Source organism: Pagrus major, chromosome 10 (assembly GCF_040436345.1).
Source record: "Pagrus major chromosome 10, Pma_NU_1.0".
NCBI classification, from domain to species: domain Eukaryota; kingdom Metazoa; phylum Chordata; class Actinopteri; order Spariformes; family Sparidae; genus Pagrus; species Pagrus major.
In genome coordinates, this window is record NC_133224.1 from 2,890,466 (window position 1) to 2,917,114 (window position 26,649).

At 42.8% G+C, this 26,649-nt stretch overlaps 2 protein-coding genes and 2 long non-coding RNA genes across 7 annotated transcripts in view; all 4 read right to left on the reverse strand.

Annotated features, from left to right (window-relative positions):
• Positions 1-1,693: 1,693 nt before the first annotated feature.
• The window catches only part of LOC141003234 (uncharacterized), a 33,758-nt gene continuing 8,802 nt past the window's right edge, over positions 1,694-26,649 (reverse strand). Inside the window, exons 10-14 of one of the 3 annotated variants that reach the window (XM_073474520.1) lie at positions 13,357-13,674; positions 12,489-12,824; positions 2,372-3,514; positions 2,234-2,281; positions 1,694-1,890 (exon numbers count right to left, since the gene is read on the reverse strand). In XM_073474520.1, the coding sequence (XP_073330621.1) occupies positions 3,423-3,514; positions 12,489-12,824; positions 13,357-13,674 (746 nt within the window). In that variant the 3' untranslated portion in view covers positions 1,694-1,890; positions 2,234-2,281; positions 2,372-3,422. Of the gene's footprint in view, positions 1,891-2,233; positions 2,282-2,371; positions 3,515-12,488; positions 12,825-13,356; positions 13,675-25,866; positions 26,609-26,649 lie in introns of those variants that run through there. The other 2 variants (XM_073474522.1, XM_073474521.1) reach the window with 2 other exon arrangements.
• Positions 5,239-6,382, reverse strand: LOC141003244 (uncharacterized). Its single transcript, XM_073474541.1, has 3 exons — positions 6,023-6,382; positions 5,821-5,922; positions 5,239-5,622 (listed from the first exon to the last, which is right to left on the reverse strand). Exons 1-3 carry the CDS (start codon positions 6,165-6,167, stop codon positions 5,261-5,263), a joined length of 609 nt encoding a protein of 202 aa, XP_073330642.1. The 5' UTR covers positions 6,168-6,382; the 3' UTR covers positions 5,239-5,260.
• On the reverse strand, positions 8,192-9,596 carry LOC141003246 (uncharacterized). Its single transcript, XR_012179705.1, has 3 exons — positions 9,416-9,596; positions 9,222-9,297; positions 8,192-8,792 (listed from the first exon to the last, which is right to left on the reverse strand). It is a non-coding gene; the product is annotated as an uncharacterized lncRNA (long non-coding RNA).
• Positions 23,138-25,658, reverse strand: LOC141003245 (uncharacterized). 2 transcript variants are annotated; one of them, XR_012179704.1, is made up of 4 exons: positions 25,551-25,658; positions 25,413-25,460; positions 24,873-25,069; positions 23,138-23,699 (listed from the first exon to the last, which is right to left on the reverse strand). It is a non-coding gene; the product is annotated as an uncharacterized lncRNA (long non-coding RNA). The 2 variants fall into 2 exon arrangements; XR_012179703.1 differs by having other exon boundaries at positions 23,138-24,140; positions 25,551-25,657.

Here is a 26,649-nt window from a genome sequence, read left to right on the forward strand (position 1 = left end):
TAGCCTACTAGCAAGCTAGCTGCTAGCCGCTAGTGTTGTAGCTTGCATTAAAATGTTGCAGTGGCTGTTCTTATCACAGAAAGGTAGAATAACAAGATCATTCAGAAAAACATCACCTTTTCGGTATTAATGAGTTAGTGCTATCAACATTATGTGTGCCAATACATGTTAACCATAAGCACTAGCTAAGCTAGCTAGCTAGTCAAGCTAATCAGGTGAGCGAGAAAGCTTGTCAATGTACATTGCATTAAGCTTTACTGTACTTGTATTAAAAAAAAGAAAAGGCTATTTGGGGCAGTGTAGTCTAATTTATTAATTTGGCTTTTCCTCGTGGCTGTTTAGTCTCATCTGGTCCCAGGGCAGAGACCATTGTTTCTCACAATTTTGTCTGAGGGCAGGTGAATCCCTCCTGGTCTCAGGGCAGAAGTCTTATTTTTCTGTTTTAAGGCAACGTAGTTGGACAAAAGGGAGTCAACTGTCTCCTCTGGTCTCAGGGCAGAAGTTGTCTGAGGGCAGGTGAATCTCTCCAGGTTTCAGGGCAGAAGTTGTCTGAGGGCAGGTGAATCCCTCCTGGTCTCAGGGCAGAAGTTGTCTGAGGGCAGGTGAATCCCTCCTGGTCTCAGGGCAGAAGTCTTATTTTTCTGTTTTAAGGCAGCGTAGTTGGACAAAAGGGAGTCAACTGTCTCCTCTGGTCTCAGGGCAGAAGTTGTCTGAGGGCAGGTGAATCTCTCCAGGTTTCAGGGCAGAAGTTGTCTGAGGGCAGGTGAATCCCTCCTGGTCTCAGGGCAGAAGTTGTCTGAGGGCAGGTGAATCCCTCCTGGTCTCAGGGCAGAAGTTGTCTGAGGGCAGGTGAATCCCTCCTGGTCTCAGGGCAGAAGTTGTCTGTGGGCAGGTGAATCCCTCCTGGTCTCAGGGCAGAAGTTGTATTTTTCTGTTTTAAGGCAACGTAGATGGACAAAAGGAAGTCAACTGTCTCCTCTGGTCTCATGGCTATAAGTGTACAGCAACACTTATGCATGCAAATAAATCACAGCGTTACAACACAAAATCTGTACACATTAATTCCAACATGCGGCAATGCTGGAAAGCTCTTTATAACTGACAGATCTGGTTACAACGCAGCATCTGTGCACATTAATTTCATATTAAGCAGCACAATCACGGCTCAGCGAAGTTTTATGCTCACACACAATTCAAGGAATATGCAGTCAAGAATATGAAGTTAAGCATCACATTGGTCACTCAGTGGACAGCCAAACAACATTAAAACAGCTTAAGTTTTGATTATTACAACCAATGTTTGTCTGTACACATTAATTTAATGCAGAGAACTGTGGTTTTAAGTGGCCTCACACGGGGCACCATATATATATATATATATATATATATATATATATATATAGGATATACACTACTAATACATGTAATTTATTAATCACTTGCGATTATTGATAAAGCACTCGTAAATGGGGCACCACCTCCATTCTTTTATCTCTTTGACTAATCCCTGGCTCAACAGGACCTGTGAGAAGACACCACACAAATATACCAAACTGAGATTCACATCTCAACTTCAGAACTCCTGACTGACTGACTGACTGACTGACTGACTGCTCACTGTAGCGTAAAAGATCGATCACACAGTCACATTAGCCAAACACCTAATCTAGGCCTTAATGTCAATGTCCCAAACCTTTTTAGTCTTCTCTCCAGGTCCCATCTTTGTCCAGAGCAGTTGCATGTCCATCGTGTCGCCGTAGTTCCCTTTGTCATTGTGTGTGGTGCAGTTGAGCTTTACAGTGTCGCCCACACTGACGTACCAGGTCGGAGAAATGACCATCCTTGTTGGCAGGACTCCAGCGTACTTCTTGGTCTCACGTCGCTGTACATCTGATGTTAGAAAGAGGAGAAGTTCCTCTGTTTTACCAGGTGATGACATTATCGGTGCTTATCAGTCCTGTGCATCATGACCTCCTTTTTCAATGTTTCATATATTATTTTTTATGTTTTACAGTCACAACTCCAGCCGACTCCTAGTCACTCATCACCTGCCAAAACACTCACTCTTTCTACCTGCTCACCTGATCCAAACTTGGCTTATTAACTTTCTGTGGCACAAAGTGCAAAGCTGGATTTTACTGCTGCAGTTGGTGAAGGTGGAGCTCATTTTGAAATATTCTGGATAACGGTTGAGAAAATCACTTGTACAGTCAGACTGTTGAACAATACTCACTACGAGATGAAGATCCTGCGCTCACAAAGTAGCAGTAGACACACAGCACTGACAACAGAGAGAGAGAATACAATGAGTTTGCAGCTGTTGGCAGAGTTTTAGTATAAAATGTTATAAATGATGCAGTCACACACTTACAGACTGAAACGTGTCTCATCCTGCTGAAGTCTCGTCTTTCTTCTGTCACACTGATGAATATCAAAGATTTGAGCGCTGCTGGAACTTTAATGTTTGTTTTCTGGTCATCGCCCTGAAACGCTCTCAGTGGATCATGTGGCTTCACTCCAAGCTCTGTGATTGGTTGACTAGTAGTGGTTAATTGATTTTTGGTTCTGGTGATCAAAGGTGAAGCTTTTTTTAAATAAACAAGAGAACATGCATTTCTGAGTGTGTTTTCTTTTACCTCATTTTGTCCATGTCAGTTAAGTTATGTTGGTAAAACAAACTAAAACTCAAAACTCCTGTTGTTATTCTGTTTTATTAGTTATTGTTGACATTTTCTCATTTACCACGACATCATAAATCTGAGTGATATGTAACGTAACTCTTACTTCAGTCATCACACAGGTATAAAATAAGCCTGCCAACATCTGTTTGTGACCCTTTGTTCAAACAGATGTTGGCTTGATTTTAAAGGACGTCTTCCTCCATCTGTGGAAGAGATTTCACTGGACAGAAGTCTCTAAGAGAAACTAAACACACAAGTTCATTTTCTGGACATCAACAGTGATAAAGACAATGTTATTCTGGTTTGTTGTTCTGAACAGGGTCGATTAAGGTAGAAAACTGTGTGAGTGCTTAAGAAAACATGTTGAAGCAACTGATAAAAACTGGAATATAGTGAGTGTGACAATAAAACACAAACAGATTGAAAGTGTCAGGTGTCTCCTTCAAAGTGAGACCTCTGTCCGAGCTCAAAGGATCTAAACGACAAGTGGCCTTCAGGGACACTGAAAGTCTAAAAAGAAACAAGAACATGTTTCAGTCCAAATAACAGAGCTGATCAACATGTGACATCACACACAGATGATCAATAGTGACCAAAAGTGATTATATAGAAGGAGTCAGAGTGAAGAAGAAGCTGATAAAGCTTCATGTTGTCATCCACCGTCCATCAGTTCCTTCACCTCCATTGTCTCTCTGATCCAAAGTCACATCAGATCAATAGTCAGAGTGACAAACAGACCAATCAAACAGATTGATCTGCCATCAGACGATCAGTTGGAGTTGAGCTGCTTCTGTTCCTGATGTTGATTGTTTCATCTGTGATCTGAATTCTCTCTGCAGAGGAGACAGAGGACAGTTGGACAGAGACAAACAACCAACCAGAGACAAACAACCAGAGACAAACACAAATACCTCTGACCTGCATCTTCATACTGACCTTTGACTTTAAGCTGTACTATTTTCCATCTCACAATGTCTCCGTCTGTGTTGTAGACGATGCACCTGTATGTCCCTGTGTCTGTGTGTTTGGGGTTTTTCAGGGTCAGACTTAAGTCTCCAGTTTCCAGCAGGTCTTTGTTCATCTCTGTCCGGTCTCTGTAAAACTGGTCCTGTTCTCCAGGCTGGTCAGAGCCGTTCTGATACACGTGGACCTTCATGTTGATATCGGTCATCCACTCCACTTTAGCATCATCAGGCAGGGGAACTGTGGTTTTGCAGGGCAGCTGGACAGACTCCGCCCCCGAATCCACCTCCACCTGACAGTCTGAGAGGACAACAGGTCACAACATCAGCTGTACAGACAGCAGAAGCAGGTTTTAATAACTTTATTGAATTATAACAACATTGTACAGAAACCTGATGTTGTGCTTCACAGTAATGTTTCATCTGGTGACATTTACATGTATTGATGTTTTTAAGTAATAACTCTATCAGGGTCACTTTGAATCTTATTTTATTTTGTCTTTGGGGGAAGAGAACCCCATCAAATGTTCTCTGACTGATTTTTACAGATGCTGATTTGTTAACATAAAACCTGTAGCATACAAATTAGTTTCTGACAAACATGTTCAGAAGGAAACTGCCTGGATTCTGTTTGTTGACAGCATTTTTTATCAGCCAGGAAGTTTTAAACTGCTGTTTCACTCAGAGGTCGTAGGTCAGAGGTCGAGTCCTCCATGTTTTTTGTTTAGATACTAAAACACTTACAGGATCAGGAAAGGTGGCTTTGGTTCAATATAAAAGTCCTTTATGGATGACAGTTTTGCAGTACTCACCTTTGACCAGGAGCTTCACTTGTTTCCTCATCAGGATGGTCCTCGTCCTGTTGTAGAAGGTGCAGGTGTAAAGGTTTGTGTCCATGTCTGTGGGGTATTTCAGGGTCAGACTGAAGTCTCTCAGCGAGTTTCTCTTCATCTCTGTTCGGCCTCTGTAACACTGATGCTGCTCGTCAGTCCGAAGGCCATTCTGATACACGTGGACCTTCGTGTTGATACTGTTCGTCCACTCCACTTTAGCATCATCAGGCAGGTGAACTGTGGTTTTGCAGGGCAGCTGGACAGATTCCACCCCGTCATCCACCTCCACCTGGTAGACTGAGAGGACAACAAGTCACAACATCAGCTGTACAGACAGCAGAAGCAGGTTTTAATAACTTTATTGAATTATAACAATATTGTACAGAAACCTGATGTTGTGCTTCACAGTAATGTTTCATATGGTGACATTTACATGTATTGATGTTTTTAAGTAATAAGTCTATCAGGGTCACTTTGAATCTTATTTTATTTTGTCTTTGGGGAAGAGAACCCCATCAAATGTTCTCGGACTGATTTTTACAGATGGTGATTTGTTAACATAAAACCTGTAGCACACAAATTAGTTTTTAATGAACAATTAAAAGTTTCTGACAAACATGTTTAGAAGGAAACTGCCTGGATTCTGTTCGTTGACAGCATTTTTTATCAGCCAGGAAGTTTTAAACTGGTGTTTCACTCAGAGGTCGTTGGTCAGAGGTCGAGTCCTCCATGTTTTTTGTTTAGATACTAAAACACTTACAGGATCAGGAAAGGTGGCTTTGGTTCAATATAAAAGTCCTTTATGGATGACAGTTTTGCAGTACTCACCTTTGACCAGGAGCTTCACTTGTTTCCTCATCAGGATGGTCCTCTCCCTGCTGTAGACGGTGCAGGTGTAAAGGTTTGTGTCCATGTCTGTGGGGTATTTCAGGGTCAGACTGAAGTCTCTCAGCGAGTTTCTCTTCATCTCTGTTCGGCCTCTGTAACGATGATGCTGCTCGTCAGTCAGAAGGCCATTCTGATACACGTGGACCTTCATGTTGTAATTGTTCGTCCACACGGCTGTGACGTCCTCAGGCAGGTTAACTATGGTTTTGCAGGGCAGCTGGACAGACTCCGCCCCTGAATCCACCTCCACCTGGTAGACTGAGAGGACAACAAACCACAACATCAGCTGTACAGACAGGAGCAGGAGCTGTGATGGTAACAGGACCTCACCGTCTCATCCTTCTGTTATAATCTCAGAACTAACTGTCGACACTCTGCCTCAACAATCACAGTCGAGTTACAAGACTAAAGATGACAACCATTGGCATTCTGGGTAGTGTAGTAGAAGTGACGTACCTGACATGAAATACTGCCGAAAATGCACTAAAAGACTCCCCAAAACAATAAGACCAACAGCCAGGAGAACCAGGAGAGCTGTGGCCCAGGATGGAAATCGTTCTGTGGGAAACAGAAACATAATGAACATGACCTTTGACCTTTATCTACAGTACTGACCTCGGACCTGTATCTACAGCTGGTTTCAGGGATTGTGGCTGACCTTTGACCTGCAGCTGTACGGTCGTCACTCTCCGCTCGTCTCCTGACCCTCGTCTGACGGTGCAGGTGTAGTTCCCGCTGTCAGAGAGTTGGAGTTGTGTCAGATTGAGGCTGAGGTCTCCACTTTCCAGAGCATCAGCCATCATGGATGTTCGACCACTGTAAAGCTGGTTTTGGTCTCCAAGCTCATCACCTTCCTGCTGACGCTTGTGGACGGTTGTAGGATCGAGATCCAAGCGACTCCACACCACTGAGGGGGCGTCCACGTCAAAAGTGGGAAACTCACAGGGCAGCAGGACAAACTCCTCCCCCTCATACAGCTCCACAGCTGAGGCATGCTGGGAAACTGTGAGGTCACACAGGTAGAGAGGTTAAATTACTGTCACTGACTGTGACGTCAAAAGAAAATGGTTTAATAAGAGGACTCTCCTTCATTGAGAGTTTGGATATTGACACATTTCATCCTTAAAAAGTTTATTATCTGTACAGAATACTATGAGTACTTGCTCAACCTGATAAAATACTGCTTTATCTGACTCGTTATCACGTTTAAATCTTTTCCAGCTCGTCGAGGTCGCTCTTCATGCACAGCAGCTAACAGTTACAAGCTAATACCATATTACAGATTACATGTGAGTAAAACCATCTATATGCAACACGTGAATTAATATAAAGGCTCTAACCATCCACCAAACATTTACTTTCATCCACCATGTTTCTTTGTATATGACGTCAAAATCAGTAAGTTGTGCCCCAAACTTTTTCAGAGACTTTCCAAATTGCTGTTCTGACTCGAAGGGACGTTTGCATGAATTCTCTGCAGTCGGGAACTCATTTTCAGATTATTCTGACACCACATAAATGCACCATTATTCCTCGTGGATCCTCAGGAGACATTAATTTGGTTTTGTTTGTGATTGTGTGGCTGCTTTAAAATCCCATCAGCACAGTTTAACACCAGTAACAGCTGGCAACAAACAGAATCAACTCAGATGTCATGTTTCTCTCATTATTTAGTTCACTTTGTTTTCTGTTCAACGTGGTCTTAAAATGAACACCTCATTTTAAGATCAGATCAGAGGGAGGAAATTTATCTTACCGTGCACGAGGATCACAAACACCACAAACATCTTCATCCTCCAGTAAAAAAAATAAAAACTTAGAACCACAAAGTCCTCTTCAATCTGCGTCACACTAAACACATTCAGTTTACAGCAGTCGACACTTTCCTCCTCCTGATGATCCACTGACGCAGTGACAAAACTTTAGTTTCACTTTCGTCTGCAGACCCGGAGGCTGCAGATTCAGACGAAGCCCCTGACTGCAGACCTCGAGGTGGGCGGAGTCAAACATTTGACTCCGCCGTCACCGTGATGCTTCCTGCTCGGTTTTCCCATGTATTCCTGTCTCTTTCCTGGGCTCTGACGCCCTCTTCGGTATTATAAATAATGGAAGGAAGTGTGACTTTTATAATATTGTTCATATAATTTTAGGTGTATCGTTAGGTCATGTGAATTAGCTGCACACTTTATATTTACATGTACAGTAAATATGCTCTATGTATATAGCAGTGATTTTTTTGTTTTGTTATTAAGAGCATATCTTGTCTTTTTGATTTTAAAAAAACAACTATACTACTCAGAAATAGGATGCTTTATGAGTCTCTGGTCATATTTTATTATTTTTCTATATGTAATATTATTATATGGTATTATAATAAATGCATTATGCGTGTTTTCTTTTCAGTTTTACTTATAGTTCCTCTATGCATATATTCAGCCTATATTTCTCTGGGCTATGAGTAACTAACATGAACCAATTTCACATTTGTGTTAATTTTTCTTAATGTTGTCGAAAGACAACACACTTTCATTGCTGCTATTGCGAAGCAACAATAATCAACAGGGCTCAATTTCTCAAGCACCTGATGGACCATGATCATGGACCTCAAGATCGTCCAGCGGCTCCTAATCATGTATGTTCATATCAGTATTTACATTTAGCCTATGTTACTCTATACTGTATTTAGAGATTTTGTGGACAGAAATTAAGGTCATCCAGGTAAGATCAAAAGACAAAACAGGGTGGGTGTGCACATCCAAAAAAAAATGAATACAGATGCTGGATCAATAAAGAGCCAAAAGCAAAAAAAGGTAATGTCCACATACTGTTTAAAAGCTCCAAGTAACTTTAATGGCAAGTACAAGTGCAACGTTTCGATCTCACTGATCTTCTTCAGGCATTTCTTAAAATCACAAAGCAGGTCAGACAATATAAAGGCAAGCAAACAAATTAGCTGCACATGTAACCTGCCTTAGCTCTAATTGTTGATTTTAAAAACTAGGAGATACAGATATTTTATCAGTGCATTAATTACCTCGTGGACTAGTAAATCAGAAGTCTAGATCGCTCTAGGAGAAAGGGGTATTGGCAATATGCATTGAGTGACAGAGTAAATAATTGACACAACCAACAGGTAAGTTTTAAGTGTGTTATATTGTTTTGAATAAAGAAATAAAATAAATAAAAAATGAATAGAAAAGTAAAAATAAAAATAAAATGTTTACAGTGTCAACACACACATGAGATATCGACCACAGTTTCCAATAAATTCAGTCTCTGAATAAATCACAGTCTCTGTTTTGAGTAGCTCGCCACGACCACTGAGGTCCCTTCTACCTTACAGAACAGGAGGAAATCCTCAGCAGAAGAAGTAGTCTTTGTGTAGATCTCAAACCCAGGAATCCATACATAAGACAAAAAGACCCGGCCTATAAAGGCCAAAAGAAAGGGTTACTATATATTCATGTAAATAAAATATACTCTAAATGTAAATAAATGCATATAAACACATATTTATACATGTATATTATAACATTGTTTCTTAATAATTGTTTTAACCACTTTTACTGTGCTTTTAAATGAACTGAACACAATATAAACATCAACATGAGCCAAAATGGCGGAATATTTCTTTACGTTCATCTCCTTTCTTTTCCTCTTTTTTTTCTCTACCGCCGCTCGCTCTCAGAGAAAATACACCGAGCGGGGGGTAATGTACACAACACAGATATATAAAACATTTTTTTTTAAACACTATACACATGAATTTAATGCCTCACTAATCCATATTAACATTAGCAGATGCACATTTCAGCTCCGTTCACCGGACTTTTATCAATTAAGTTGAGGCTACTCACCAGAGGCTCAAACTTCACATAAACACACACACTCCGGGCACAAGGAAGAATACACGGCTCGTCTGTCCAGGTTCCGCTTTTTTAAGAGACAGGGACATGGGAGTTCAGTAATGTGTAACCTCAAAAATATAATTTAGCGAAGTACATGTGGCTAATGGTCGGAGCTAGCGCCGTAGCTGCTAATAAACACTCACGTTCTCCTCCGTCTCCGTCACAAAACACACGGTCTGCTTTCACCCACGGCAAAAGAAAAGGCTTCGCTCTCTGCGCCGACGATAAAAAGTTAACTCAGACTTTTGGAATATCTGGCTTTTTTCCACAAACGGTAATATCTGCAGCCGAAGCTTAGCATGCAGCCACCTCGACGACGGTCCGGCCGAGAGAGAGAGAAAAAAACAACACGCCTGCACGTACACCCTGACGGCGTCTGATTGGCTGCTCTACTTCACATCACGTGAACTCCTCATGTCACCCGAATCTTTTACACTTCCAGAAAGGCACATTCGCCACACTTGAAATAAACAAAACACTCTTTTTAAGACAGACGTAAATAAACGTGTGTATCTTAACCTTTTTAATCTATTTATTGACATATTTATGATTTTAATCATAAATCCTATTTATTCATTTTATGTAAGATTATTTTAAATCAAACTCTATTTATTTATTTACCGGTCACATTTATTTATCGTTTATTAATTTATTGATCTAATCAATTAACTGATAGCTGGATTAGGATAAGGGCCTAGTAACCTGGGTTACACCCAGGTGATTACCTTGACAGTGAGGAACAACAGGACACCCTTTTTGCCTTTCTGAAGGCAGTTTTGTACAGAACACCAACACAACTGGGCTTCACGGATGAAGTCCAGTTCATCTTAGGTGTTCTGTTTCCAGAGGTAGGTCTAACCATGTAATGTATTTGTGTGTGTTCCTGCACTTTCAAAGCCTAAATAAACAGCTACAATGGTGCTACTTGTGCATGGACCCGTGTATAATGGCTTGCTGTTCAGCATTGGTATAACAGTGTATTTAAATTATATATATTTTTTAAAGTAACCATTCTCTTTTGGAAGGCCATCATATACGGCCTGTCTGTGCTGCAAAATCTGTCCATGCAGGAGGCTGAGCAGGTCTTCCTCACTGGTCAGCTTTATCATCAGAGGTAAGAATGTAATTTTTTAACACAAATCTTTATCAACTGTTTTTATAATATTAATACCTTAATTAAGAAGTAGTTATGTTAATTAATGTTCCTTTAAGTGTTTCCAATATTTCTGTTAACCCAGCAGTGATTATGTTGTCCATTTACTATTTCAGTGAAGTGGAGGAGTTCAATAGAGGGATAGATCGACAATTAAAGAAAGAAGGGAAACCATTCAATTGGTATGTAGAGCTGTTACCTACTTCACAATCTGGGGGTCGAATATGTCAATTACATGTAATTACACCTTATTTCTGCTCTGTTTTCTTGCATCTCTCTATCTTTCTCTCTCTCAGGAGTCGTAGAGGCCTTTAGGGATTCTACCAGACGGGGAGTTTGACGATAAAGTGTGACATGCATCAAAACTTTTGTTTGTTTTAATAAAAAGGATGTTCACAAAAGTTGTGTCCTATGTTTCTAAACAAAATGTGAGGTAAAATGATTCTGGTATGTTTTAGAGCCATTTTAAGAGGTTGAAGCATATTTTGATGATAATGGGAAAATATGAATCAGAATTGTTTTGGCATTTGGGTGGAATTAACCTTTAATAATGAGCCACAATTATTTTAGCAACTGGGTGGAATAAACCTTTTTAATTTATTGATGTACTGCTGGCTGTGCAACAAACCGCCCCCTTGAGGATAATAAAGTGCACCTTGACCTTGACCTTCAATATTATAAAACCTAGGGTCCTAGAAATGCGGCCCTGAAACTGCAGCAGTCACAAAAACATAAGGGGCCTCGAACTGCAGTCCCAGAAATGTGGGTCTGAATCTGCATATTTTCATGATATTGGCATAATATCATGAATCAGAATTGTTTTGGCATTTGGGTGGAATCAACCTTTAATAATGAATCACAATTATTTTAGCATTTTGGTGGAATAAACCTTTAATACCATAGTTAGACAGGAAGTAGTATTTTGCTGTCATCAAATATATATGTGGATCAATTCAGGAATTAGCTAATTAGCCACTAGATGGAGCTGCTCACTTGTACATGGATCAAAATGGCTCCATTCAGAACTTAATAAAGAAGTGGAATGGCCCTTAGTTTAGTTTTATTCAATATTTAACTAAAATACTCAGTGTAATCTGTTTGGCAGGTGCAATGAAGTGTCAGGGCATTTAATCAATCATAACTCGTTGAATACTAAACTGATTTTCAAGCGTTTTTTTTTTTTACTGCAAACGTCATATTCGTCTCTTAAATTCTTTATAATGATTTTATTTTATTCCTTTTACCATGTACATCTTATTGGTCAACATGTGCAACCTATCTATTTATTCACTCTATTCAGCTATTGATCCTTGATGACACTGTATTCCTTGGCATTCTATTTACTTACTCTACCTTATTCCCTATGTATTTATTGTGTGTACTGTGTTTTTGTACTGTGCCAGTATGCAAGCTGCCGAAACCAATTGCCCCTGGTGGGATTAATAAAGTTGTCTGAGTCTGAGATATATATATGTATATATATATAGAGAGGGAGAGGGGGGGGGGGGGAATACTGCTTACCCAGCCTTTAAGAAAGTATAGGGAGTGATTGGTTGTGTTTTGCCATTCAAGGGCCATTTGAAAGAGTGGCTGTTCCGAGGCTGTTCTACCCAGGCAGATGCACATTCACATCAAAACAGCAACAAGTGGCCTTCAGGGACACTGAAAGTCTAAAAAGAAACAAGAACATGTTTCAGTTTAAATCACGGAGCTGATCAACATGTGACATCACACACAGATGATCAATAGTGACCAATAGTGATTATATAGAAGGAGTCAGAGTGAAGAAGAAGCTGATAAAGCTTCATGTTGTCATCCACCGTCCATCAGCTCCTTCACCTCCATTGTCTCTCTGATCCAAAGTCACATCAGATCAATAGTCAGAGTGACAAACAGACCAATCAAACAGATTGATCCTCCATCAGAGGTTGTTGAGTTGCTTCTGTTCCTGATGTTGATTGTTTCATCTGTGATCTCTCTGCAGAGGAGACAGAGGACAGTTGGACAGAGACAAACAACCAGAAACAAACACAAATACCTCTGACCTGTATCTTCATACTGACCTTTGACTTTAAGCAGTACTATTTTCCCTCTCATGGTGTCTCCATCTGTGTTGATGACGTAGCACTTGTATCTTCCTGTGTCTGTGTGTTTGGGGTTTTTCAGGGTCAGACTTAAGTCTCCAGTTTCCAGCAGGTCTTTGTTCATCTCTGTCCGGTCTCTGTAAAACTGGTTCTGTTCTTCAGGCTGGTCAGAGCCTTCAGGATACTTGTGGACCTTCATTACCGGTTTTGGTTCATTGCGTATCCACGTCACTGTACAATCCAGAGGCAGCCTAGCTGTGGTCTGGAAGGGCAGCTGGACAGACTCCGCCCCCTCATCCACCTCCACCTGACAGACTGAGAGGACAACAAGTCACAACATCAGCTGTACAGACAGCAGAAGCAGGTTTTAATAACTTTATTGAATTATAACAACATTGTACAGAAACCTGATGTTGTGCTTCACAGTAATGTTTCATCTGGTGACATCTACATGTATTGATGTTTTTAAGTAATAAGTCTATCAGGGTCACTTTGAATCTCATTTTATTTTGTCTTTGGGGGAAGAGAACCCCATCAAATGTTCTCTGACTGATTTTTACAGATGCTGATTTGTTAACATAAAACCTGTAGCATACAAATTAGTTCTTAATAAACAATTAAAAGTTTCTGACAAACATGTTTAGAAGGAAACTGCCTGGATTCTGTTCGTTGACAGCATTTTTTATCAGCCAGGAAGTTTTAAACTGGTGTTTCACTCAGAGGTCGTAGGTCAGAGGTCGAGTCCTCCATGTTTTTTTTTTAGATACTAAAACACTTGCAGGATCAGGAAAGGTGGCTTTGGTTCAATATAAAAGTCCTTTATGGATGACAGTTTTGCAGTACTCACCTTTGACCCGGAGCTTCACTTGTTTCTTCATCAGGATGGTCCTCGTCCTGCTGTAGACGGTGCAGGTGTAGGTGTCTCTGTCCCAGTCTGTGGGGTATTTCAGGGTCAGACTGAAGTCTCTCAGCGAGTTTTTCTTCATCTCTGTTCGGCCTCTGTAACACTGATGATGCTCGTCAGTCAGAAGGCCATTCTGATACACGTGGACCTTCATTTTTACACTGTTCGTCCACTCGGTTGTGACGTCCTCAGGCAGGTGAATTATGGTTTTGCAGGGCAGCTGGACAGACTCCGCCCCTGAATCCACCTCCACCTGACAGACTGAGAGGACAACAAACCACAACATCAGCTGTAAAGACAGGAGTAGGAACTGTGATGGTAACAGGAGCTCACCATCTCATCCTTCTGTTATAATCCCAGAACTAACTGTCGACACTCTGCCTCAACAATCACGGTCGAGCTACAAGACTAAAGATGACAACCATTGGCATTTTGGGTAGTGTAGTAGAAGTGACGTACCTGGCATACAATACTGCAGAATACACACTGAAAGACTCCCAAAAACAATAAGACCAACAACCAGGAGAACCAGGAGAGCTGTGGCCCAGGATGGAAATCGTTCTGTGGGAAACAGAAACATAATGAACATGACCTTTGACATTTATGTACAGTACTGACCTCGGACCTGAATCTACAGCTGGTTTCAGGGATTGTGGCTGACCTTTGACCTGCAGCTGTACGTCCGTCACTCTCCATTCTCTTCTTAACCCTCGTCTGACGGTGCAGGTGTAGGAGCCGCTGTCAGAGAGGCGGAGTTTTGTCAGATTGAGGCTGAGGTCTCCACTTTCCAGAGCATCAGCCATCATGGATGTTCGGCCGCTGTAAAGCTGGTTTTGTTCTCCAAGCTCATCACCTTCCTGCTGACGCTTGTGGACGGTTGTAGGATTGAGATCCAAGCGACTCCACACCACTGAGGGGGCGTCCACGTCAAAAGTGGGAAACTCACAGGGCAGCAGGACAAACTCCTCCCCCTCATACAGCTCCACAGCTGAGGCATGCTGGGAAACTGTGAGGTCACACAGGTAGAGAGGTTAAATTACAGCAGCAGTCTAAGATGTGTGTTGATATCTGACAACTTATTTACACTTTTACTATCATATCACGTCATACTATCAAACAGTCTTGTTAGCTAGGAAGAGTTTGAATGCTAACGCTAGCTGTTGTCTAACGGGAACTAAAGGCTCATCAACTATGTTCATTTATGTTGAAATATGGCCTGATGTCCCTGTGCATGTTCACTGATAACCATTTGTCAGATTCCTTTATATATTATACATTATATTACATTATATATACATTTATACAAGTTGCAAACTAGAACACATCTGTACGACGAAGCTTAAACTTCCCACCTTGACTGTGACGTCAAAAGAAAATGTTTTAATAAGAGGACTCTCCTTCATTGAGAGTTTGGATATTGACACATTTTATCCTTAAAAAGTTTATTATCTGTACAGAATACTATGAGTACTTGCTCAACCTGATAAAATACTGCTTTATCTGACTCGTTATCATGTTTAAATCTTTTCCAGCTCGTCGAGGTCGCACATGCACAGCAGCTAACAGTTACAACCTAATACCATACTACAGATTACATGTGAGTAAAACACGTGAATCAATATAAAGGCTCAAACCATCCACCAAACATTTACTTTCATCCACCATGTTTCTTTGTATATGACGTCAAAATCAGTAAGTTGTGCACCAAACTTTTTCAGAGACTTTCCAAATTGCTGTTCTGACTCGAAGGGACGTTTGCATGAATTCTCTGCAGTCGGAAACTCATTTTCAGATTATTCTGACACCACATAAATGCACCATTATTCCTCGTGGATCCTCAGGAGACATAAATCTGGTCTTGCTTGTGATTGTGTGGCTGCTTTAAAATCCCATCAGCACAGTTTAACACCAGTAACAGCTGACAACAAACAGAATCAACTCAGATGTCATGTTTCTCTCATTATTTAGTTCACTTGGTTTTCTGATTCAACGTGGTCTTAAAATGAGGTGTTGATCAGATCAGAGGGAGGAAGTTTATCTTACCGTGCACGAGGATCACAAACACCACAAACATCTTCATCCTCCAGTAAAAAAATAAAAACTTAGAACCACAAAGTCCTCTTCAATCTGCGTCGCACTAAACACATTCAGTTTACAGCAGTCGACACTTTCCTGCTCCTGATGATCCACTGACACAGTGACAAAACTTTAGTTTCACTTACATCTGTTTCCACTGAAGCAGCAGCTGGAATGTAAAGCAACAGGCCGAGCAGGTTTTTACACAGATTATTGTGAAAGATGTGACTGACGAGAAAATGTGCTTGGTGTAAAAAAATGTCTTTCCTGGAAAACAGCCTCTTTTGTTCAATGTGCAGTGTTGTTGGCTCGTCTGTAGAGGGACCTCTAGGATCACAGAAAACACTACAGAGCCTCCACCTGTCTTACACTGGAAGTGATGATAATGACTTAATGCACCAATAGACTTCTATTAATGTATCTGAGTAATTGTGCCTCAACAGACAGGTGATTTAATTATCACTATTAATTATCATTATTAATAAGAGGCAGCAGCAGCTAATGTTTCTATGTAAACCATTTCCTTATAATCTTTTGGGTTGATGAAGACACTGATGAAGACACTTTATGTCAGAATGGTTTGAGTTATAAAGACTTTCGCTGGAAAAAAATGTCAGTTTTAGCTAATTAACATTAGCTTGTTATGCCAACATATAACAGAAATATATGTCCACTTCATGTCAAACTGATGTATACAACAAAATAGTTTGTGTTTTTGCAACAAACCTACAAAAAGTTTGTAACTCATCCCCATTCAAAATACATATATGTAAGATTCACAAATAAAACTACTTCACTCCTGATGTCTTCTATGTGGATCAATTCAGGAATTAGCTAATTAGCCAGTAGGTGGAGCTGCTCACTTGTACGTGGATAAAAGTGGCTCCATTCAGAACTTAATAAAGAAGTGGAATGGCCCTTAGTTTAGTTTTATTACATATTTAAATAAAAAACTTGTGTTAATATTTAACTTTGGTAATTCTTGTAAACATTGAATTAAGGATTAGGAATAGCTGTAATCTACATAATGTATTTATATTAGTATTAGATGCTCAAAAAAACATTTTAATTGCAGATACTTCCTCATCTCATCTCTCGTTTTCTTGACCGCTTTATCCGTGAGGGTCGCCGGGATGTTACCGCTTTATCCCCCCCTTTCAGGGGGTTGCGGGGGTTACTGGAGCCAATCCCAGTTTTCATATGGGCGGAGGCCAGGGTATATCCCTGGACGAGTCGCCAGCTCGTCCAGGGAATCCAGGGATTCTTATCACAGAAAGGTAGAATAACAAGATAATTCAGAAAAACATCACCTTTTCAGTATTAATGAGTTAGTGCTATCAACATTATGTGTGCCCATACATGTTAACCATAAGTACTAGCTAAGCTAGCTAGCTAGTCAAGCTAATCAGGTGAGCTAGAAAGCTTGTCAATGTACATTGCATTAAGCTTTACTGTACTCGTATTCAAAAAACAATGGCTATTTGGGGCAGTGTAGTCTAATTTATTAATTTGGCTTTTCTTCATGGCTGTTTGGTCTCATCTGGTCCCAGGGCAGAGACCATTGTTTCTCACAATTTTGTCTGAGGGCAGGTGAATCCCTCCTGGTCTCAGGGCAGAAGTCTTATTTTTCTGTTTTAAGGCAAAGTAGTTGGACAAAAGGGAGTCAACTGTCTCCTCTGGTCTCAGGGCAGAAGTTGTCTGAGGGCAGGTGAATCCCTTCTGGTTTCAGGGCAGAAGTTGTCTGAGGGCAGGTGAATCCCTCCTGGTTTCAGGGCAGAAGTTGTCTGAGGGCAGGTGAATCCCTCCTGGTTTCAGGGCAGAAGATGTCTGAGAGCAGGTGAATCCCTCCTGGTCTCAGGGCAGAAGTTGTATTTTTCTGTTTTAAGGCAACGTAGTTGGACAAAAGTGAGTCAACTGTCTCCTCTGGTCTCAGGGCAGAAGTTGTATTTTTCTGTTTTAAGGCAACGTAGTTGGACAAAAGTGAGTCAACTGTCTCCTCTGGTCTCAGGGCAGAAGTTGTCTGAGGGCAGGTGAATCCCTCCTGGTCTCAGGGCAGAAGTCGTATTTTTCTGTCCTCAGGGCAACGTAGTTGTAAAGAAGGGAGTCAACTGTCTCCTCTGGTCTCAGGGCAGAAGTTGTTTTGTAGGATTTTCCTCGTGGATTTTTAGTCTCATCTGGTCCCAGGGCAGAGACCATTGTTTCTCACAATTTTGTCTGAGGGCAGGTGAATCCCTCCTGGTCTCAGGGCAGAAGTCTTATTTTTCTGTTTTAAGGCAAAGTAGTTGGACAAAAGGGAGTCAACTGTCTCCTCTGGTCTCAGGGCAGAAGTTGTCTGAGGGCAGGTGAATCTCTCCTGGTTTCAGGGCAGAAGTTGTCTGAGGGCAGGTGAATCCCTTCTGGTTTCAGGGCAGAAGTTGTCTGAGGGCAGGTGAATCCCTCCTGGTTTCAGGGCAGAAGTTGTCTGAGGGCAGGTGAATCCCTCCTGGTTTCAGGGCAGAAGATGTCTGAGAGCAGGTGAATCCCTCCTGGTCTCAGGGCAGAAGTTGTATTTTTCTGTTTTAAGGCAACGTAGTTGGACAAAAGTGAGTCAACTGTCTCCTCTGGTCTCAGGGCAGAAGTTGTATTTTTCTGTTTTAAGGCAACGTAGTTGGACAAAAGTGAGTCAACTGTCTCCTCTGGTCTCAGGGCAGAAGTTGTCTGAGGGCAGGTGAATCCCTCCTGGTCTCAGGGCAGAAGTCGTATTTTTCTGTCCTCAGGGCAACGTAGTTGTAAAGAAGGGAGTCAACTGTCTCCTCTGGTCTCAGGGCAGAAGTTGTTTTGTAGGATTTTCCTCGTGGATTTTTAGTCTCATCTGGTCCCAGGGCAGAGACCATTGTTTCTCACAATTTTGTCTGAGGGCAGGTGAATCCCTCCTGGTCTCAGGGCAGAAGTCTTATTTTTCTGTTTTAAGGCAAAGTAGTTGGACAAAAGGGAGTCAACTGTCTCCTCTGGTCTCAGGGCAGAAGTTGTCTGAGGGCAGGTGAATCTCTCCTGGTTTCAGGGCAGAAGTTGTCTGAGGGCAGGTGAATCCCTTCTGGTTTCAGGGCAGAAGTTGTCTGAGGGCAGGTGAATCCCTCCTGGTTTCAGGGCAGAAGTTGTCTGAGGGCAGGTGAATCCCTCCTGGTTTCAGGGCAGAAGATGTCTGAGAGCAGGTGAATCCCTCCTGGTCTCAGGGCAGAAGTTGTATTTTTCTGTTTTAAGGCAACGTAGTTGGACAAAAGTGAGTCAACTGTCTCCTCTGGTCTCAGGGCAGAAGTTGTCTGAGGGCAGGTGAATCCCTCCTGGTCTCAGGGCAGAAGTCGTATTTTTCTGTCCTCAGGGCAACGTAGTTGTAAAGAAGGGAGTCAACTGTCTCCTCTGGTCTCAGGGCAGAAGTTGTTTTGTAGGATTTTCCTCGTGGATTTTTAGTCTCATCTGGTCCCAGGGCAGAGACCATTGTTTCTCACAATTTTGTCTGAGGGCAGGTGAATCCCTCCTGGTCTCAGGGCAGAAGTCTTATTTTTCTGTTTTAAGGCAAAGTAGTTGGACAAAAGGGAGTCAACTGTCTCCTCTGGTCTCAGGGCAGAAGTTGTCTGAGGGCAGGTGAATCTCTCCTGGTTTCAGGGCAGAAGTTGTCTGAGGGCAGGTGAATCCCTTCTGGTTTCAGGGCAGAAGTTGTATTTTTCTGTTTTAAGGCAACGTAGTTGGACAAAAGTGAGTCAACTGTCTCCTCTGGTCTCAGGGCAGAAGTTGTCTGAGGGCAGGTGAATCCCTCCTGGTCTCAGGGCAGAAGTCGTATTTTTCTGTCCTCAGGGCAACGTAGTTGTAAAGAAGGGAGTCAACTGTCTCCTCTGGTCTCAGGGCAGAAGTTGTTTTGTAGGATTTTCCTCGTGGATTTTTAGTCTCATCTGGTCCCAGGGCAGAGACCATTGTTTCTCACAATTTTGTCTGAGGGCAGGTGAATCCCTCCTGGTCTCAGGGCAGAAGTCTTATTTTTCTGTTTTAAGGCAAAGTAGTTGGACAAAAAGGGAGTCAACTGTCTCCTCTGGTCTCAGGGCAGAAGTTGTCTGAGGGCAGGTGAATCCCTCCTGGTCTCAGGGCAGAAGTCTTATTTTTCTGTTTTAAGGCAAAGTAGTTGGACAAAAAGGGAGTCAACTGTCTCCTCTGGTCTCAGGGCAGAAGTTGTCTGAGGGCAGGTGAATCTCTCCTGGTTTCAGGGCAGAAGTTGTCTGAGGGCAGGTGAATCCCTTCTGGTTTCAGGGCAGAAGTTGTCTGAGGGCAGGTGAATCCCTCCTGCTTTCAGGGCAGAAGATGTCTGAGAGCAGGTGAATCCCTCCTGGTCTCAGGGCAGAAGTTGTATTTTTCTGTTTTAAGGCAACGTAGTTGGACAAAAGTGAGTCAACTGTCTCCTCTGGTCTCAGGGCAGAAGTTGTCTGAGGGCAGGTGAATCCCTCCTGGTCTCAGGGCAGAAGTCGTATTTTTCTGTCCTCAGGGCAACGTAGTTGTAAAGAAGGTAGTCAACTGTCTCCTCTGGTCTCAGGGCAGAAGTTGTTTTGTAGGATTTTCCTCGTGGATTTTTAGTCTCATCTGGTCCCAGGGCAGAGACCATTGTTTCTCACAATTTTGTCTGAGGGCAGGTGAATCCCTCCTGGTCTCAGGGCAGAAGTCTTATTTTTCTGTTTTAAGGCAAAGTAGTTGGACAAAAGGGAGTCAACTGTCTCCTCTGGTCTCAGGGCAGAAGTTGTCTGAGGGCAGGTGAATCTCTCCTGGTTTCAGGGCAGAAGTTGTCTGAGGGCAGGTGAATCCCTTCTGGTTTCAGGGCAGAAGTTGTCTGAGGGCAGGTGAATCCCTCCTGGTTTCAGGGCAGAAGTTGTCTGAGGGCAGGTGAATCCCTCCTGGTTTCAGGGCAGAAGATGTCTGAGAGCAGGTGAATCCCTCCTGGTCTCAGGGCAGAAGTTGTATTTTTCTGTTTTAAGGCAACGTAGTTGGACAAAAGTGAGTCAACTGTCTCCTCTGGTCTCAGGGCAGAAGTTGTATTTTTCTGTTTTAAGGCAACGTAGTTGGACAAAAGTGAGTCAACTGTCTCCTCTGGTCTCAGGGCAGAAGTTGTCTGAGGGCAGGTGAATCCCTCCTGGTCTCAGGGCAGAAGTCGTATTTTTCTGTCCTCAGGGCAACGTAGTTGTAAAGAAGGGAGTCAACTGTCTCCTCTGGTCTCAGGGCAGAAGTTGTTTTGTAGGATTTTCCTCGTGGATTTTTAGTCTCATCTGGTCCCAGGGCAGAGACCATTGTTTCTCACAATTTTGTCTGAGGGCAGGTGAATCCCTCCTGGTCTCAGGGCAGAAGTCTTATTTTTCTGTTTTAAGGCAAAGTAGTTGGACAAAAGGGAGTCAACTGTCTCCTCTGGTCTCAGGGCAGAAGTTGTCTGAGGGCAGGTGAATCTCTCCTGGTTTCAGGGCAGAAGTTGTCTGAGGGCAGGTGAATCCCTTCTGGTTTCAGGGCAGAAGTTGTCTGAGGGCAGGTGAATCCCTCCTGGTTTCAGGGCAGAAGTTGTCTGAGGGCAGGTGAATCCCTCCTGGTTTCAGGGCAGAAGATGTCTGAGAGCAGGTGAATCCCTCCTGGTCTCAGGGCAGAAGTTGTATTTTTCTGTTTTAAGGCAACGTAGTTGGACAAAAGTGAGTCAACTGTCTCCTCTGGTCTCAGGGCAGAAGTTGTATTTTTCTGTTTTAAGGCAACGTAGTTGGACAAAAGTGAGTCAACTGTCTCCTCTGGTCTCAGGGCAGAAGTTGTCTGAGGGCAGGTGAATCCCTCCTGGTCTCAGGGCAGAAGTCGTATTTTTCTGTCCTCAGGGCAACGTAGTTGTAAAGAAGGGAGTCAACTGTCTCCTCTGGTCTCAGGGCAGAAGTTGTTTTGTAGGATTTTCCTCGTGGATTTTTAGTCTCATCTGGTCCCAGGGCAGAGACCATTGTTTCTCACAATTTTGTCTGAGGGCAGGTGAATCCCTCCTGGTCTCAGGGCAGAAGTCTTATTTTTCTGTTTTAAGGCAAAGTAGTTGGACAAAAGGGAGTCAACTGTCTCCTCTGGTCTCAGGGCAGAAGTTGTCTGAGGGCAGGTGAATCTCTCCTGGTTTCAGGGCAGAAGTTGTCTGAGGGCAGGTGAATCCCTTCTGGTTTCAGGGCAGAAGTTGTCTGAGGGCAGGTGAATCCCTCCTGGTTTCAGGGCAGAAGTTGTCTGAGGGCAGGTGAATCCCTCCTGGTTTCAGGGCAGAAGATGTCTGAGAGCAGGTGAATCCCTCCTGGTCTCAGGGCAGAAGTTGTATTTTTCTGTTTTAAGGCAACGTAGTTGGACAAAAGTGAGTCAACTGTCTCCTCTGGTCTCAGGGCAGAAGTTGTCTGAGGGCAGGTGAATCCCTCCTGGTCTCAGGGCAGAAGTCGTATTTTTCTGTCCTCAGGGCAACGTAGTTGTAAAGAAGGGAGTCAACTGTCTCCTCTGGTCTCAGGGCAGAAGTTGTTTTGTAGGATTTTCCTCGTGGATTTTTAGTCTCATCTGGTCCCAGGGCAGAGACCATTGTTTCTCACAATTTTGTCTGAGGGCAGGTGAATCCCTCCTGGTCTCAGGGCAGAAGTCTTATTTTTCTGTTTTAAGGCAAAGTAGTTGGACAAAAGGGAGTCAACTGTCTCCTCTGGTCTCAGGGCAGAAGTTGTCTGAGGGCAGGTGAATCTCTCCTGGTTTCAGGGCAGAAGTTGTCTGAGGGCAGGTGAATCCCTTCTGGTTTCAGGGCAGAAGTTGTATTTTTCTGTTTTAAGGCAACGTAGTTGGACAAAAGTGAGTCAACTGTCTCCTCTGGTCTCAGGGCAGAAGTTGTCTGAGGGCAGGTGAATCCCTCCTGGTCTCAGGGCAGAAGTCGTATTTTTCTGTCCTCAGGGCAACGTAGTTGTAAAGAAGGGAGTCAACTGTCTCCTCTGGTCTCAGGGCAGAAGTTGTTTTGTAGGATTTTCCTCGTGGATTTTTAGTCTCATCTGGTCCCAGGGCAGAGACCATTGTTTCTCACAATTTTGTCTGAGGGCAGGTGAATCCCTCCTGGTCTCAGGGCAGAAGTCTTATTTTTCTGTTTTAAGGCAAAGTAGTTGGACAAAAAGGGAGTCAACTGTCTCCTCTGGTCTCAGGGCAGAAGTTGTCTGAGGGCAGGTGAATCCCTCCTGGTCTCAGGGCAGAAGTCTTATTTTTCTGTTTTAAGGCAAAGTAGTTGGACAAAAAGGGAGTCAACTGTCTCCTCTGGTCTCAGGGCAGAAGTTGTCTGAGGGCAGGTGAATCTCTCCTGGTTTCAGGGCAGAAGTTGTCTGAGGGCAGGTGAATCCCTTCTGGTTTCAGGGCAGAAGTTGTCTGAGGGCAGGTGAATCCCTCCTGCTTTCAGGGCAGAAGATGTCTGAGAGCAGGTGAATCCCTCCTGGTCTCAGGGCAGAAGTTGTATTTTTCTGTTTTAAGGCAACGTAGTTGGACAAAAGTGAGTCAACTGTCTCCTCTGGTCTCAGGGCAGAAGTTGTCTGAGGGCAGGTGAATCCCTCCTGGTCTCAGGGCAGAAGTCGTATTTTTCTGTCCTCAGGGCAACGTAGTTGTAAAGAAGGTAGTCAACTGTCTCCTCTGGTCTCAGGGCAGAAGTTGTTTTGTAGGATTTTCCTCGTGGATTTTTAGTCTCATCTGGTCCCAGGGCAGAGACCATTGTTTCTCACAATTTTGTCTGAGGGCAGGTGAATCCCTCCTGGTCTCAGGGCAGAAGTCTTATTTTTCTGTTTTAAGGCAAAGTAGTTGGACAAAAGGGAGTCAACTGTCTCCTCTGGTCTCAGGGCAGAAGTTGTCTGAGGGCAGGTGAATCTCTCCTGGTTTCAGGGCAGAAGTTGTCTGAGGGCAGGTGAATCCCTTCTGGTTTCAGGGCAGAAGTTGTCTGAGGGCAGGTGAATCCCTCCTGGTTTCAGGGCAGAAGTTGTCTGAGGGCAGGTGAATCCCTCCTGGTTTCAGGGCAGAAGATGTCTGAGAGCAGGTGAATCCCTCCTGGTCTCAGGGCAGAAGTTGTATTTTTCTGTTTTAAGGCAACGTAGTTGGACAAAAGTGAGTCAACTGTCTCCTCTGGTCTCAGGGCAGAAGTTGTCTGAGGGCAGGTGAATCCCTCCTGGTCTCAGGGCAGAAGTCGTATTTTTCTGTCCTCAGGGCAACGTAGTTGTAAAGAAGGGAGTCAACTGTCTCCTCTGGTCTCAGGGCAGAAGTTGTTTTGTAGGATTTTCCTCGTGGATTTTTAGTCTCATCTGGTCCCAGGGCAGAGACCATTGTTTCTCACAATTTTGTCTGAGGGCAGGTGAATCCCTCCTGGTCTCAGGGCAGAAGTCTTATTTTTCTGTTTTAAGGCAAAGTAGTTGGACAAAAGGGAGTCAACTGTCTCCTCTGGTCTCAGGGCAGAAGTTGTCTGAGGGCAGGTGAATCTCTCCTGGTTTCAGGGCAGAAGTTGTCTGAGGGCAGGTGAATCCCTCCTGGTTTCAGGGCAGAAGTTGTCTGAGGGCAGGTGAATCCCTCCTGGTTTCAGGGCAGAAGTTGTCTGAGAGCAGGTGAATCCCTCCTGGTCTCAGGGCAGAAGTTGTATTTTTCTGTTTTAAGGCAACGTAGTGGGACAAAAGTGAGTCAACTGTCTCCTCTGGTCTCATGGCTATAAGTGTACAGCAACACTTATGCATGCAAATAAATCACAGCGTTACAACACAGAATCTGTACACATTAATTCCAACATGCGGCAATGCTGGAAAGCTCTTTATAACTGACAGATCTGGTTACAACGCAGCATCTGTGCACATTAATTTCATATGAAGCAGCACAATCACGGCTCAGCAAAAGTTTTATGCTCACACACAATTCAAGGAATATGCAGTCAAGAATATGAAGTTAAGCATCACATTGGTCACTCAGTGGACAGCCAAACAACATTAAAACAGCTTAAGTTTTGATTATTACAACCAATCTTTGTCTGTATACATTAATTTAATGCAGAGAACTGTGGTTTTAAGTGGCCTCACACGGGGCACCATATATAGTATATATAGGATATACACTACTAATAAATGTAATTTATTAATCACTTGCGATTATTGATAAAGCACTCGTAAATGGGGCACCACCTCCGTTCTTTTATCTCTTTGACTAATCCCTGGCTCAACAGGACCTGTGAGAAGACACCACACAAATATACCAAACTGAGATTCACATCTCAACTTCAGATCTCCTGACTGACTGACTGACTGACTGCTTACTGTAGCGTAAAAGATCGATCACACAGTCACATTAGCCAAACACCTAATCTAGGCCTTAATGTCAATGTCCCAAACCTTTTTAGTCTTCTCTCCAGGTCCCATCTTTGTCCAGACCAGCTGCATGTCCATCGTGTCGCCGTAGTTCCCTTTGTCATTGTGTGTGGTGCAGTTGAGCTGTACAGTGTCGCCCACACTGACGTGCCAGGTCGGAGAAATGACCGTCCTTGTTGGCAGGACTCCAGTGTACTTCTTGGTCTCCCGTCGCTGTACATCTGATGTTAGAAAGAGAAGAAGTTCCTCTGTTTTACCAGGTGATGACATTGCCGGGGCTTATCAGTCCTGTGCATCATGACCTCCTTTTTCATGTTTCATATATTATTTTTTCATGTTTTACAGTCACAACTCCAGCCGACTCCTAGTCACTCATCACCTGCCAAAACACTCACTCTTTCTACCTGCTCACCTGTTCCAAACTTGGCTTATTAACTTTCTGTGGCACAAAGTGCAAAGCTGGATTTTACTGCTGCAGTTGGTGAAGGTGGAGCTCATTTTGAACTATTCTGGATAACGGTTGAGAAAATCACTTGTACAGTCAGACTGTTGAACAATACTCACTACGAGATGAAGATCCTGCGCTCACAAAGTAGCAGTAGACACACAGCACTGACAACAGAGAGAGAGAATACAATGAGTTTGCAGCTGTTGACAGTGTTTTAGTATAAAATGTAATAAATGATGCAGTCACACACTTACAGACTGAAACGTGTCTCATCCTGCTGAAGTCTCGTCTTTCTTCTGTCACACTGATGAATATCAAAGATTTGAGCGCTGCTGGAACTTTAACGTTTGTTTTCTGGTCATCGCCCTGAAACGCTCTCAGTGGATCATGTGGCTTCACTCCAAGCTCTGTGATTGGTTGACTAGTAGTGGTTAATTGATTTTTGGTTCTGGTGATCAAAGGTGAAGCTTTTTTTAAATAAACAAGAGAACATGCATTTCTGAGTGTGTTTTCTTTCACCTCATTTTGTCTATGTCAGTTATGTTTGTAAAACAAACTAAAACTCAAAACTCCTGTTGTTATTCTGTTTTATTAGTTATTGTTGACATTTTCTCATTTACCATGAAATCATAAATCTGAGCGATATGTAACGTAACTCTTACTTCAGTCATCACACAGGTGTAAAATAAGCCTCTTTCAGAAATATGGTACCAGTCTGCCACATGTGGGCGAGATAATCAAAGGTTTTATGCCTTTTGAATCTATTATTCTCACAGCCTTAGATCTATTTTCTTTGATGATGCTCCTCAGTTTTCCACTTTAAAGTTTGAATTCTCACTTTTACTGTCAGATCATCAGACCAATCAATTACCAGATAATGACAATAAAACACAAACAGATTCAAAGTGTCACATGTCTCCTTCAAAGTGAGACCTCTGTCCGAGCTCACAGGATCTAAACAACAAGTGGCCTTCAGGGACACTGAAAGTCTAAAAAGAAACAAGAACATGTTTCAGTCCAAATCACAGAGCTGATCAACATTTGACATCACACACAGATGATCAATAGTGACCAATAGTGATTATATAGAAGCAGTCAGAGTGAAGAAGAAGCTGATAAAGCTTCATGTTGTCATCCACCGTCCATCAGCTCCTTCACCTCCATTGTCTCTCTGATCCAAAGTCACATCAGATCAATAGTCAGAGTGACAAACAGACCAATCAAACAGATTGATCCGCCATCAGAGGATCAGTTGGAGTTGAGCTGTTTCTGTTCCTGATGTTGATTGTTTCATCTGTGGTCTGAATTCTCCCTGCAGAGGAGACAGAGGACAGTTGGACAAAGACAAACAAC

Bases quoted from the DNA above. Each gene is read 5' to 3' on its own strand.
- LOC141003244 (XM_073474541.1), bottom strand. From the start codon at position 6,167: ATGATGGCTGATGCTCTGGAAAGTGGAGACCTCAGCCTCAATCTGACA. The intron at 5,923-6,022 runs GTCAGCCACAAT...TGTTTCCCACAG, and splicing joins CGTACAGCTGCAGGTCAAAG to AACGATTTCCATCCTGGGCC. The intron at 5,623-5,820 runs GTACGTCACTTC...TTGTCCTCTCAG, and splicing joins TCGGCAGTATTTCATGTCAG to TCTACCAGGTGGAGGTGGAT.